Below are 15813 nucleotides of genomic sequence, written 5' to 3' on the forward strand. Positions count from 1 at the left end.
TTTTACACACACACGCACACACACACTTGCACACATACATACACACACACACTTGCACACACACACTTGCACACACACACTTGCACACACACACATACACACACACACACTTGCACACACACACACACTTGCACACACACACACATACACACACACTTGCACACACACACACACACACACACACACACACATACACACACACACACTTGCACACACACACACACACACACACACTTGCACACACACACACACTTGCACACACACACACATACACACACACTTGCACACACACACACACACACACATACACACACACACACTTGCACACACACACACACACACACACACTTGCACACACACACACACACACACACTTGCACACACACACACACACACACACTTGCACACACACACACATACACACACACACTTGCACACACACACACACACACACACACTTGCACACACACACACACACTTGCACACACACACACTTGCACACACAAACACACACTTGCACACACACACACACACACACTGTATTTATATGTAAATTATCTATACATTTTGTTTAATGAAAGCAAATTAAATCCAATAAAGGGTTGAATGGTTGCCTTTGGGCTTGAGACCTCTACTTTGTCACAGAGTCTTGCCCACTTAAGGTGCAATGGTCCTATATCTGCTGAGAGGAGCTAAATACCCCAGAGCAAGCCACACAGAAATTTAAGCACCATGTGTTCTACATAGTGCGGGGTAATCACACAGCAGGACCGCTGACAGGCTTGCATTTAGTGTATTGTATGAAGTGTTACTGCCCATTACCGCCCACCCGCTCATTTCCTGCTTTTACTCCTCAGCACATAAGAGCGGTCTCACCTGCTCTTACGTGTACCTCCGTGCACGTTCTTGTCAATCTTCATTAAATTGCGCAGGCGTAGAGAAACACTGCGCCACAGTGATACACAGTGAGGCCTATTTATCAAGCCGTCAACCGCAAATACGCTGGAATTCCGCAGCGTTATTGTGGTGAGCCTGATTTGCCTCATTTATCAAAGCCTACAGACAGGCAAAAGTTGAAATTTGTGACGTAACATACGAACCGCCGGTCTCAATCCAACACAGATCGATGCTTACGTCATTACAGATGTTATGAATACAAATTCGGCACTATCTGACAACTTTTGCAAGTTATCAAACCTCTAACTGGTACACTCGCCGCTATTCCGGCCCAGCGTACCAGGTTTTCAATCCGCCTCGCTGGAGGCCGCGAATGCCATAGGAAAATGTTCGGTGTTGCACGATATCCCATTGATTTCTATGGTAGAATTAAAGTAACATTTACACCTAAGACCCTAACATAAGCCCCGAGTCTAAACACCCCTAATCTGCTGCCCCGACATCGCCGCAACCTACATAATGTTATTAACCCCTATCCCACCGCTCCAGGACCCCGCCGCCACTAAATAAAGTTATTAACCCCTATCCCGCCGCTCCCGGACATCACCGCAACTAAATAAATGTATTAACCCCTATCCCACCGCTTCTGAAGCCCACCACAACTAAATTAAGTTATTAACCCCTATACCGCCGCTCCCGTAGCCCTCCGCAACTAAATAAATGTATTGACCCCTAAACCTCTGGCCTTCCACATCACTACCACTTAATAAACCTATTAACCCCTAAACCGCCTGTGATGAGAGCAGGATGTGATGTCACTAGTTGGGGGCGGGGCTTAGGTCAGGTAGTCTGTGTCGCAGTTAGTGAAATCAACCTGACTAGATGTATGTTTCCATGCTCTGTAATAAAATAGAGTTGTACCATCATTGCTGTGTCCTGCATGTGTCCTGCATCTCATGACATGGTGTCAGAAGTTCTGGCCTGCGCTTCTGTTCCTGATTGATAATGATGTCAAAGTTTACCCCACCTGAGCCTTTCGACTTCTCTCAGCCTGCAGCTTGGCCCACATGGCGTCAGCGGTTTCAGCGCTTCAGGATTGCTTCCAAGCTGGACAAGGAGAGTGGTGATGTACAAGTTAATTCTCTTTTATACTCTATGGGGAAAGATGTGGAGCCAGTGTTCAATGCTTTTACTTTTCAAGAAGGGGAAGAATTTAACTTTGATATAGTTATGGATAAACTCAGTGCCCACTTTGTGCCCAAAAGAAATGTGATTCATGAGAGAGCTTGTTTTCACAAACGTAATCAGCGTGTGGGAGAATCTGTGGAGTCATTTGTGCGCAGCCTGTATGAACTAGCTGAATTCTGTGAGTTAGGTGTTGCTAAAGAAGAGCAAATCAGACAGAATAGTTATTGGAATTGCAGATGCTGAAGTCTCACTGAAGCTGCAGTTAGAGCCTGATTTAACATTAGATGGGGCTATTAGGATGGCCCGCCAGAGTGAACTGGTGAAAAAGCAAAGTGCTGATCTGAGGTCTGAGAGTATTGTGGATGAAGTGCAACAGTCCAGGAAAACTGCTAGTGAAAGGCACAGTGTGGGCGGAAGATCTAAAATAATGGACAGGCCTAGAAGTGGATGGGCGCAGCATGCCCGATGCACACGGTGCTACCGTGCCCATGATCAGAGTGTTATATGCCCAGCCAGAGATAAAAGATGCAGAAAATGTAACAGAATGGGCCATTTTGAAGTGGTGTGTAAAAATGAATACATTAAGGAGATGCAGGTGGACAGTGACCAGGAGGGTCAGGAAGTGTCTTTTGTGGGGTCTGTTGTGGAACGGCCAAGCTCAGAGGCAGATTGGCAGGTTACTTTTACTGTAATGGGAGCCAAAGTGGATTTTAAGATTGACACAGGAGCAGATATCACTGTAACGTCTCTCGCTGCATTTATGAAACTGCCTCGACAGCCCCAGCTGGCGAAGGTTACTACAAATGTCCATAGTCCTGGTGGCCACATTGATTGTGCGGGGAAATTTCTTGCCAGCTGTGAGTACAGGCGAAGGAAATTCATCATGTGGGTGCATGGGATTCGAGGTCAGTGTGTTAGCAATTTATTGAGCAGAAAAGCAGTCTGTGACTTGGGCCTAGTGGCCAGAGTGAATGAGATCTCCGAAGATATGTTTGGCGAATTGGGCCTACTGTATTGCAAGCCAGTCCGTATAGCACTTAAAAGTGACGCAGTCCCATACAGTATTTTGACTCCCCGTAGAATTCCATTCAGCTCATGCCTCAAGTGGAGAAGGAGCTTATGCGCATGAAGTCTATGGGGGTTATTGAAGAGGTTGTTGAAGCAACTGATTGGTGTGCCCCCATTGTTCCTGTTGCTAAGAAAAACGGAAAGGTGCGCATCTGTGTGGACCTGAAAAGGTTGAATGAGGCTGTGAAGAGAAAGAGATTTGTGCTGCCGACATTAGAAGATATAGCTCGAAAGTTGGCTGGGGCGAAGTTCTTTTCTACATTAGACGCTTATAGCGACTTTTGGCAGATCCCCTTAGATCCAAAGTGCCGCAAACTGACTACCTTTATCACACCGGTAGGTCGGTTTTGCTTCTGCAGACTCCCCTTTGGAGTATCCTCTGCTCCAGAAATCTTTCAAAGGGAAATTAGTTCTCTCCTGAGTGACCACGTGGGCACGGCAGTCGTCATGGACAACATTCTAGTGTATGGGTCTACTGTGGAGGAGCATGATCAGCGTTTAAGTTGCGTTCAGCAGGCTATCAAAGAGTCTGGGCTGAAGTTAAATAAAGAAAAATGTAATTTTAGGAAAACCGAATTATGTTACTTTGGGCATATTATTAATGGGGATGGCATCAAACCAGACCCAGAGAAAATTTGTGCTATTGAACAGATGAAAAGTCCTTCTGATGTACATGAGCTGAGACAGATTTTGGACCTTGTAAATTATGTGGGCAAGTTTCTTCCAGATTTATAAACAGTTCTACACTCAATCACAGAGTTGCTAAAGAAAGACGTTGCCTGGGTCTGGGGACCTTCACAAGAAAAAGCTTTTATGCAGCCCAAGTCCCTGCTGGGGTCTGCCCCAGTGCTGGGGTTCTACGACCCTTCCAAAAAGACTGTGGTTAGTGCTGATGCAAGCAGTTATGGGTTGGGGGCTGCTCTCTTGCAGTTAAATGAAAATAAACTAAATAAACTCCATATTCATTTTAGTAGCACTCCCAAACCTGAAGATGTCAGTGACCCTCAATTTATAAGTGAGAACCTTCTTTACATATCCAACTCTGTACGCAGAGCAAGGAAAGAGGATGAGGTGGGGATAAAAAAATAGCAAAAGTAGGAAAATGCCGTATAAAATGATCCCTAGCACCTTGTCTACAGCTGAGTGTTACCAGATGGATTTTAAATGTTGCCACGTACCCCAGGCTTTTGAGCATAAATGACATGAAGCCACAGCCTTTATGCATCAAGGATGTACTGACTTAATTAAACATGTTAACTGCCCATCACTAACTCATTGTGTGCATAAAGCATAACTGATCATGTATGTGCTCAGAAAGTCGATTATTAGTGATATCGCGAATAGTTCCCGGCGAACATAGCATGTTCGCATTCGCCGCAGCGGGCGAACATATGCAATGTTCGATCCGCCCCCTATTTGTCATCATTGAGTAAACTTTGACCCTGTACCTCACAGTCAGAAGACACATTCCAGCCAATTCACAGCATACCCTCCCTCCCAGACCCTCCCACCTCCTGGACAGCATCCATTTTAGATTCATTCGGAAGCTGTATTCTTAGTGAGAGGAGAGACAGTGTAGCTGCTGCTGATTTAATAGGGAAATCGATAGCTAGGCTAGTGTATTCAGTGTCCACTACAGTCCTGAATGACTCATCTGATCTCTGCTGTAAGGACAGCACCCCAAAAAGACCTTTTTAGGGCTAGAACATCAGTCTGCTTTTTTTTTTTTCCCTGTCTAATCTAATTGCAGTTGCCTGCCTGCCAGCGTGTGTGTCAGGCTCACAGCTTATATTGTGCCCACTTGCCCAGTGCCACCACTCATATCTGGTGTAACAGTAGTGTACATTTAAAAAAAACAACACTTTTTTGACTGTGAAATAATAGCAGACAGCTAATAAGGCAGATGGGGAGGGTTAGAGAGCTGTTTTGGGGGGGATCAGGGAGGTTGGGGGCTAAGGGGGGATGCTACACCACAGCATATGTAAATATGCTAAAACTTTCTGCCAGTACTTAAGATGGCGGGGACAATTGTGGGGTGGGGGAGGGAAGGGAGATGTTTGGGAGGGATCAGGGGGTCTGATGTGTCAGGTGGGAGGCTGATCTCTACACTAAAGCTAAAATTAACCCTGCAAGCTCCCTACAAACTACCTAATTAACCCCTTCACTGCTAGCCATAATGAACGTGTGATGCGCAGCAGCATTTAGCGGCCTTCTAATTACCAGAAAGCAACGCCAAAGTCATATATGTCTGCTATTTCTGAACAAATGGGATCCCAGAGAAGCATTTACAACCATTTGTGCCATAATTGCTGTTTGTAAATAATTTCAGTGAGAAACCTAAAATTGCGAAAAAATTTAATTTTTTTTTAAATTTGATCGCATTTGGCGGTGAAATGGTGGCATTAAATATATCAAAATGGGCCTAGATCAATACTTTGGGTTGTCTAATACACTACACTTAAGCTAAAATTAACTCTACAAGCTCCCTACATGCTCCCTAATTAACCCCTTCACTGCTGGGCATAAAACACGTGTGGTGCGCGGTGGCATTTAGCAGCCTTCTAATTACCAAAAAGCAACTCCAAAGCCATATAAGGCCTCGCTTCCATTGAGTCGTAATTCAGTTTGCGTGCACTCGCAAACCGATAAATATGCTGTCGGAAGCGATATCGTTTATCGACTGTTTCCAATGGCGCGTTATACCTCAATATCGGCAGCCGGACTTCGGCTGCCGAAAAGATCTTCGCGTCCCATAGAAAGTAATAGAAGCCGTTAATCGATAAATTATACCAGGTTTCCAATGAAAGCGCTAACCGTTAATACATTGTCGGAGGCTGTCGATACATTGAGAAATATTACCCCCAGCTCAACTAGGTCTAAAAGAGGAAAATTGTGCTTTTTGAGACCTATTTTCTATTGCAATTATAAAACTTGCAAATAATGCAAGTGTTTTAATGTAGAAATAAATTGTTATAAGTAATATTTATTGTTGTCTCATGTATAGAAATAGTTGAACTTATATTCTAATAGAAATATCAGAAATATCAGTATATATTTAAATATAATAATATATGCAAGAACATATCTACAGCATGCAAACTAGACCTATGCCTAGGGCAGCAATAAATATTACTTATATTTATGAAGTGTTAAATATAATTATATTAGAAAATAGTATTTGATTATTAAAAATATGGATAAGTGTTTTTTTATTTTTCTTGAGAGGCGATCACAGGTAAGAAGCACGGACGTTAAACGTAAATTCTATAGCGTAAGGTCGGGTTACCTTAGCAACTAATTGATTTTCAAGAAATCCGACGTCAGATGGAAGCGTTAACACAACGTTAACTTACAGCTACACGAAAAGAGCGACTGCGTGCAACACGCTAATCTTTTCAATGGAAACCTGGTACTAAAATGCAGCCGTAAATTACTTTTAGCTGTCGGCCGCTTCGGTAGCTTACGGCTCCATTTTTAACGACTCAATGGAAGCGAGGCCTAAATCTGCTATTTCTGAACAAAGGGGATCCCAAAGAAGCATTTACAACCATTTATGCCATAATTGCATAAGTTGTTTGTAAGTAATTTCTGTGAGAAATCTAAAGTTTGTGAAAAAGTGAACAATTTTTTTTTTATTTGATCGCATTTGGCGGTGAAATGGTGGCGTGAAATATACCAAAATGGGCCTAGATCAATACTTTGGGATGTCTTCTAAAAAAAAAATATACATGTCAAGGGATTTTCAGGTATTCCTGACAGATATCAGGGTTCCAATGTAACTAGCGCTCATTTTGAAAAAAAGTGGTTTTGTAATAGCAAAGTGCTTCTTGTATTTATTTCCCAATAACTTGCCAAAAAAAGCAAAGAACATGTTAACATTGGGTATTTCTAAACTCAGGAAAAAAAATTAGAAACTATTTAGCATGGTTGTTTTTTGGTGGTTGTAGATGTGTAACAGATTTTGGAGGTCAAAGTTAGAAAAAGTGTGTTTTTTTCCATTTTTTCCTCATATTTTATGTTAGGTGATTTATTCCCTTTATGGATTAAAACCAGACTCTGCATCAACTATGTAATTTTCCATGGGAGTTTTGCCATGGATCCCCCTCTGGCATGCCACAGTCCAGGTGTTAGTCCCCTTGAAACAACTTTTCTATCACTATTGTGGCCAGAAAGAGTCCCTGTGGGTTTTTAAATTCGCCTGCCTATTGAAGTCTATGGCAGGTTCGCCTGGTTTGCCGTTCGCGAACATTTGCGGGAGTTCGCGTTCGCGACATCACTATTGATTATCTTATTTTATTCATACAAATATAATGGCAATAGGAAATAAATTGTTCACTGGAAGTTTACCAGGAGAAGGTATTAATAGTTCTAATTTAAATATCTATCAATTTGTATTGCATATTTGCATTATCCTTGTTTTAAATCAGGTACAGATAGATTACATGATAGATAGACAGACTAACAGATAGACAGATAGATAAATAAATAGATAGAAAGATGGATAGATAGATAGATAGATAGATAGATAGATAGATAGATAGATAGATAGATAGATAGATAGATAGATAGATGAATGAAACAAGGACACACATACTGTATATTTGAAAGTAGGATAAAGGTATTAGACTTCTTTTGGTGCAAGTTAAAAAGGGTCTTGTGTATAAAGAGGGTCACAATATGCTGCCATGTGGGTGGGTACTGCATGTATTCTGGGGTAATTTGTGAGGCTATTGATAGTTAAGGATATTTACTGTTTAGTGCTGTGGGATGCTAGAGCTAGCATTGTGGTGAGCTACTATGGTATATGAGTTATAGGGACAGCCTAGTCAAAATTTAACGATCATGATTCAGATAGAACTAGCAATTTTAAATAATTTTCCAATATGCTTTTATCATCAAATCTGCTTTGTTCTCTTGATATTCTTTGTTGAAAGCTAAAACTAGGTAGGCTAATGTCTAAGCCCTTGAAGGCCACCTCTTATCTCAGTGCATTTGGACATTAGTTCACTGTTAGACTGTGCTAATTCATGTGTGCCATATCGATAACAATGTGCACACTCAAGTGGAGTCATTTATCAGTCAACCCTGATTGGCTAAAATACAAGTCTGTCAAATTAACTGAAATAAGGGGGCAGTCTGCAGAGGCTTAGATACAAGATAATCACAGAGGTAAAATGTGTATTAATATAACTGTGTTGGTTATGTAAAACTGGGGAATGGGTAATAAAGGGATTATCTATCTTTTTAAACAATAAACATTCTGAATTAGACTGTCCCTTTAAGTTTGGGGGTACATTATTAGATAATGTAGGTGCATTTGTTTTTGTACAAATGTAAATAATTACTACTTTTTCCATTATCATTGCATTCAATCAATAATATTAGCAAATGTCCTTTAATGCAAACCGTACGAACTAAATGCGTGCAAGAAAAAACACCTTGATTTGTTCATGCAGTTAAAACTGTTACTGTTAGATGGCAAAGGCTTTTCTGTAGCGGATAACAAAACGTATAACTTATACTATGTAGGAAAGAACGGCTTTACAAGTACAAATTTACATTGATCAATAAAGATTTAGTGGCCTATTTATCAAGCTCTGTATGGAGCTTGACGCCCCTTGCTCCATGTCCGCCTGCTGTGAGGCGGAGGACAGAAATCAACCCGATCAAATTCGATCGGGTTGATTGACACCCCCTGCTAGCAGCCGATTGGCTGCGAAACTGCAGGGGGGCAGCATTGCACCAGCAGTTCACAAGAACTGTTGGCGCAATGATGAATGCCGACAGCGTATGCTATCGTCATTTATCGATGTGCAGCAATGTGCAGCGGACATGATACGCTACTTTGTATCATGTCTGCTTGCACATTGTTAAATATGCCCCTTAGCTATGTCCTTGTCAGACAGGTTTCAGACAATAACTATGTAAGCTTTACTTTTCTTCTTCACCAATCCTGATCCCATTAAAAAAATAAATGTAAAAACAATAGTTTTTGTGCAGAGCAGACGGACAGGGTTATGGAGCAGCGGTCTTTAGACCGCTGCTTCATAACTGGTGTTTCTGGCGAGCCTGCAGGCTTTCCAAAACCACGGCCCCTCAAGCTCCATACGGAGTTTGATAGATAGGCCCTATCCTATAATATAAAAGGCCAAGTGTGTTTGTCCAAAGCTGTCATACGCAGTAGAGACAGCATGAGGACAAACACACCTGGCCTTAGAGTCCCTAGCTGATCTGTGGTGCGGGCAAAAGTGGACGGGGCGTGGTCGGGAGTGAATGGGCATGGCCAATGTGAATGGGGCATGACTGGGTGTGTAGGAGGCGGGCCTGGGTGCGGTCATGCACGCAAGATAGAGGGGAGACAGATAGAGAGGGGGGAGAGATAGAAAGAGGGGAGAGAACAAAAGAGATGGGAAAAAGCTAAAGATAGGATAAGAGAGGGGAAAGAGCAAGAGAGGGGGGAGAGAGAGCAAAATAGAGGGGGAGAGAGAAAATAAGAGGGGGAAAGAGAGAGAGAAAAAGAGAGGGGAAGAGAGAGCAAAAGAAAAGAGGGAGGGAGAGCAAAAGAAGAGAGGGGGGAGAGAGAGGGGGAGAGGGGGGAAAAGAGAGGGGGAGAGAGAGAGGGGAGAGAGAGAGAGAGAGAGAGAGAGAGAGAGAGAGAGGGGGAGATAGAGAGGGGGTGAGTAGAGAGAGAGGGGGGGGAGGGGGGAGAGGGGAGAGAGAGAGAGGGGGAGGGGGGGAGAGGGGGAGAGGGAAAGAGAGAGAGGGGAGAGAGAGAGAGAGAGGGGAGAGAGAGAGGGGAGAGAGAGAGGGGGGAGAGAGAGAGGGGGGAGAGAGAGGGGGAGAGAGAGGGGGCGAGAGAGAGAGGGGGAGAGAGAGAGAGAGAGAGAGAGAGAGAGGGGGGAGAGAGAGGGGGAGAGAGGGGGGGAGAGAGGGGGAGAGAGGGGGGGGGAGAGAGAGAGGTGTAGAGAGAGGAGGTGGGAGAGAGAGGGGGGAGAGAGAGGGGGGGAGATAGAGAGGGGGAAGAGAGAGAGAGGGGGGAGAGAGAGAGAGAGGGGGAGATAGAGAGGGGGGGAGGTAGAGAGAGGGGGGAGATAGAGACAGGGGTAGAGAGGGGGGGAGAGAGAGGGGGAGAGAGTGGGGGAGAGAGAGAGCGGGGAGAGAGAGAGGGGGAGAGAGTGGGGGGAGAGAGAGGGGGGGGGGAGAGAAAGAGGGGGGAGAGAGAGGGGAGAGAGTGGGGGGAGAGAGAGGGGGGGAGAGAGAGGGGGGAGAGAGAGGGGGGAGATAGAGAGGGGGGAGAGAGAGAGAGAGAGGGGGGAGATAGAGAGAGGGGGGAGATAGAGAGAGGGGGGGAGATAGAGACAGGGGGGAGAGAGGGGGGAGAGAGAGAGGGGGAGAGAGTGGGGGGAGAGAGAGAGAGCGGGGAGAGAGAGAGGGGGAGAGAGTGGGAGGAGAGAGAGGGGGAGAGAGAGAGAGAGAGAGAGAGAGAGAGAGAGAGAGAGAGGGGGAGAGAGAAAGAGGGGAGAGCGAGCAAAAGAGAGGGGAGAGAGAGCAAAAGAGAGGGGAGAAAGAGCGCAATAGAGGGGGAGAGAGCGAGCGCAAAAGAGAGGGGAGAGAGAGAGCGCAAAAGAGAAGGGGGGAGAGAGAGAGCTCAAAAGAGAGGGGGAGAGAGCACAAAAGAGAGGGGGAGAGAGAGAGAGCGCAAAAGAGAGGGGGGAGAGAGATAGAGCAAAAGAGAGGGGGAGGGAGAGAGCGCAAGGGGTGGGACTGCTGTACTGCAAAAAATGGCCCATGTGAACGGGCTTTAGGACTAGTGCATATATATTTACATTAAGGTCTATGGATACACACAGTTCTCATAGACCGCAATGTAAAGACACATTTCATTCCTTTTTTTTTCTAACATCACACTCTCACCAACTTTAAAGCCCCAAAACTGCCGAGTGCAGTAATTTTTTTATTAAAAAGAAAATGTTACTTTTTTTAATAAAAAAAACTATAATGCCCTCTATTTTTATGGCATTTGTGGCAATTTAGAAAATTAAACTGATCTGCTCTCTGGTTAATTTTCTGAGCGCTAATTGCTACTGTGAGCTTGTGGTAGCATTAACCAGTCACTTGTAATGGCTGGCTAATTATTGCGCACCCGCAAACGGGCAAAATTGTAATCTAGCCCAAAATGTTTAAACGTTGTGTCTTTGTAAAAGCAGTAAAATAACAGCAGTTATGTTACAATACAGTGGTAACCACAACAGGGTTAAAATAGCAAGAAAGAAATCCGTATACATCTTACCAGTTGCTGTGGGTGGTGTTTGATGAAGATAATTTAGGCACTGCTGGCGATATTCTTTCCACTTTTGAATTGTACCAGAAACAGTTGCACTCTGTAGGAAAAGTCAAATTAAAATATGATGTTAATTCTCACAAAATAATAATAATAATGATAGTATTTTTTGGAGTATATAATATATCATTATAACTATATCATGGAAATTCATAGTGTGATATCTACCTTAAATTGGAATAAAAGGAGATAATTACATAAATATCTAATTATTTGGTGTTACTGTGAGAACAGGAATGTAGATAGAGATACCAAAGATACTGATCAGGTATTTTATTTAAAACCATTTAAAACCAAAAAGAGTGTTTGCTCCTCTATAGATATATATAATTTTATTTTTGTGATATAATAGAAAAATAGATACAACATAGCCATTCATAACATTATTTTATTAACAGAATTGATTCCTTTAAAAACACAAACTCTGCAGAGTTAAAGGCAAATTGGAAAATGTGTGTAAATATTAATCTTTACATAAGGCTGAATGATAGATAATTATATATATAACAGTACATTAGTGAAGTGAGGCAATGCACTGGGTGTAGGGGAAGATGATAATTAAAGGGATAGTAAACCCAAAAATTGTCTTTTATGATTCAGATAGAACATACAATTTTAAACAACTTCCCAATGTACTTCTATTATTAAATTTGCTTCATTCTCTTGTTATCCATTGATGAAGGGACAGCATTGCACTACTGGCAGGAAGCTGAACACATCTAGTTAGCCAATCACAATAGACAAATGTGTGCACCAATTAGCAGTAGCTCCCACTAGTGTATGATATGTGCGTATTCATTTTTCAACAAGGGATACTAAGAGAACGAAGCACATATAAACATAGAAGTGAATTTAATAGTGTCTTAAAATTACATGTTCTATCTGAATCATGCAAGTTTAATTTTAACTTCCCTATCCCTTTAATTCACTGCTGGTGGGCAGAGCAAGCGGTTCCAGGGGACTGGTTCTAGAGAGCTTGTCTCTCACCTTTTTTATAAACCGCTTGCTCTAGCAAAGACTCAGTACTTATGTGTGTGTATTTATGACTGATATGTTAAATCTCAGATCAAGGTAGTATGAATGATGATCATAATTATGTGTGGTAATTTGTGACAAGCACAGGGAAAGATAACTATAACAATAGCTCCCGCCCCCTGACAAAGTGCTGTTTAGTGGCACGAAATGCGTGAGACTATAGCTGTGGTGTGTGGAGTGGTGTGATCCTGTTTTGTTTGTACACTTTGAATAAATCACTGCAACGATTTAATACGCTCGTCTGTTGGCTGTTTTGTTACCTCATTATTTGGAGTGTTCAACAGAAACTGTAGGTTGATTCTATGGGGCCGATTTACCAACCCCCGTATCGTCCCCAATGCCTCTGTTTCCGCACCTTCAGACTCGCTGTAAACAGTAGTTAAGAAGCAGACTGCTGCTACTTAACTCGTCCTCTGAGATGGCAGACAACAATCCGCCTGATCGTGTACAATCGGGTTGATTGACACCCCCTGTTGATTGACACCCCGAATCTGCAGGGGGCGGTATTGCACAAGCATTTCATCAGAACTGCTTGTGCAATGTGAAATGCAGACCGCGTATGATTTGAGCAATTGTGTCAAAATATCAGTTTTCTATCCAAATAATCTTCTTCTTTCTGGGCAGTAGTAAATTCTGTGCTCCTATAGGAATGGCTATCCTGCCTTGTTAAAGGCCTGTTTTTTAAAAATGTTGTCAATATATATAATTTATATATAATGTTATTCCCAAACAAATGTAGATGACAGTTTTTAACAGCTAGAGTGTGTTAGTTCATGTGTGCCATATAGATAACATTGTGCTCACGCACGTGGAGTTACTTATGAGAGGGCACTGATTGGCTAAAATGCATGTCTGTCAAAATAACTAATATAACTGTTTTGTATATGCAAAATTGGGAAATGAGTAATAAAGGAATTATTTATCTCTTTATATAACAAAAATTCTGGAGTAGACTGTCCCTTTAAGCTATCACAAATTAATTGCATAATGCAAAATAAATGTAATTATTTCAGCAAAAAATATTGAAAACATGTATTTTATATTACAATTGCATAGTGTTTAATGTTTCTTTAAAGGGACAGTCTAGTGCAAAATAAACTTTCATGATTGAGATAGGGCATGTAATTTTAAACAATTTTCCAATTTACTTTTATCACCAATTTTGCATTGTTCTCTTGGTATTCTTAGTTGAAAGCTAAACCTAGGCGGTTCATATGCTAATTTCTAAGCTCTTGAAGGCTGCCTCTTCTCTCAGGGCATTTTATGTGTGTTATATAGATAACACTGTGTTCATGCATGTGGAGCTCCTATGAGCCAGCACTGATTGGCTAAAATGCAAGTCTGTAAAAAGCACTGAAATAAGGGGGCAGTTTGCAGAGGCTTAGATACAAGATAAACAAAGAGGTAAAACGTTTATTTATATAACTGTGTTGGTTATGCAAAACTAGGGAATGAGTAATAAAGGGATTATTATTATCTGTTTAAACAATAAAAAAAAATTGTTGGCTTAATTACAAGTAGAGCACAAAAATACTAGCAGTATTGTCCATTAAAGGGACAGTAACACTTTGTACTTACAAGACATTTCTGTTGTGTTGTTATAGAATAACATATCAGCCAAATCTAAACATTATTAACCCCTAATGACCAGCCATCGTATACTGTACGACGCTGGTCGTTAAGCCCTTAAGGACCAGATTCGTATTCTGTACGACACTGCAGTCCTGGGCTTCTGTCTGCCATGATCTCGCTAAAAGTAGTGAGATTGCGCTATTTCTGCATGCCCCATGAGTAGAGCACTGCAGAAATAGAGTTGCAGAGTTACTGATGCAGAAAAGGCCACTTTGTGGCCCTCTCTGCATTGAGCAGCGGTGGCGTGGAAGGGTTAGGAGGGAGGCAGGTGGGCGGCCCATCGTTGCAGGGGGGGGAGAGGGCAGGAGGGGATTGGACTACTACACTACAGAAAATATTTCTGGAAAGCGGCAGGGAGGGGGGAGGAGAGAGAGTCTGGCTTCTATAGTGGAGGGGGGATGTTGATCTGGGAGGGGGGATATCGATCTGGGAGGGGTAGGGCAATGAAGGGGGCAGCTACACTACAGAAAAAATGAAATAAAAAAAATAAAAAACATACAAAATTGGGGGTTATTGGTACTGGCAGACAGCTGCCAGTACCTAAGATGGCAGCAATAGTTAGAAGGGGGAGGGTAAGAGAGCTATTTTGGGGGGGGGGGGTCAGGCTGGTTGGAGTGTAGGGGGGATTCTACACTGCAGAAAAAATAAAAATAAACATTTTTATTGGCAGACTGTCTGCCAGTACTTAAGATGGGGGTGACTGGTGGGGGTGGGGGAGGGAAGAGAGCTGTTTGAGAGATATCAGGTAGGGATAAGGGGGTGGAAAGCGTCAGGTGGGAGGCTAATCTCTTTACTAAAGCTAAAATTAACCCTGTAAGATACCTGATTAACCCCTTCACTGTCGGGAATAATAGAAGTGTGGCGCACAGCTGCAATTAGCAGCCTTCTAATTACCAAAAAGCATTGGCATAGCCATATATATCTGCTAATCTTGAACAAAGGGGATCCAGAGAAGCTTTTATAACCATTTGTGCCATGATTGCACAAGCGGTATATAAATAATTTCAGTGAGAAACCCAAAGTTTGTGAAAAAGTTAACAATTTGTTTTATTTGATTTGGCGGTGAAATGGTGGCATAAAATATACCAAAATGGGCCTAGATTAATTCTCTGGGTTGTCTACTAAAAAAATATAAAGTTTTGATAAGCACATAAAAAAAAGGCTCTATTTCTGTTTAAATGTAGTGATAGCAAAAATGCTAAAAATTCTCTGGTGTTTTGGGGAAGTCTTAGTCAGAAATGCCCAGTCCTTAAGGGGTTTAACCAAATTAACTTCCAAGAATGAGCTAAGCAGATGGTGCACAAGAAGTGGAGTTCTTCGTGTAGTTCTGTGCTATAATAGTAATGGTTTTCTTTGGGTCTTGAAAAGCACTAAATTTACACCAGATGTAAAATGAGCGCAATGAACACACTTATATCACTCCCTGCATTCTCCATGAAATCTATAGGACACACCCATAACGCTTCAGCAGCTTTGGATAAAATATTTAACCAATCACTTGTATTACCAGATTGTGCATTATTATTTGTGTAAGGTGGTGCAATTCAGTATTGAAAGTGATTCCTTTTGCTATCTAGCCCTTTATGGGAAATTCTGAGTTCAACATTCCTTTATCTGAGGCATAAAAGCCGAATTATGTGGGGGGAAAGGAA

At 42.4% G+C, this 15813-nt stretch overlaps 1 protein-coding gene across 1 annotated transcript in view; it reads right to left on the reverse strand.

The window, feature by feature from the left end:
* Nucleotides 1-11648, reverse strand: part of GLP1R (glucagon like peptide 1 receptor) — a 1017454-nt gene extending 1005806 nt beyond the window's left edge. The window contains exons 1-3 of the mRNA XM_053712812.1: nt 11631-11648; nt 11444-11534; nt 4177-4179 (exon numbers count right to left, since the gene is read on the reverse strand). Coding sequence (XP_053568787.1) covers nt 4177-4179; nt 11444-11534; nt 11631-11648 — 112 coding nt within the window. The remainder of the gene's footprint in view (nt 1-4176; nt 4180-11443; nt 11535-11630) is intronic.
* Between the last annotated feature and the right edge of the window lie 4165 nt (nt 11649-15813).

Source organism: Bombina bombina, chromosome 4 (genome assembly GCF_027579735.1).
Source record: "Bombina bombina isolate aBomBom1 chromosome 4, aBomBom1.pri, whole genome shotgun sequence".
NCBI classification, from domain to species: Eukaryota; Metazoa; Chordata; class Amphibia; order Anura; family Bombinatoridae; genus Bombina; species Bombina bombina.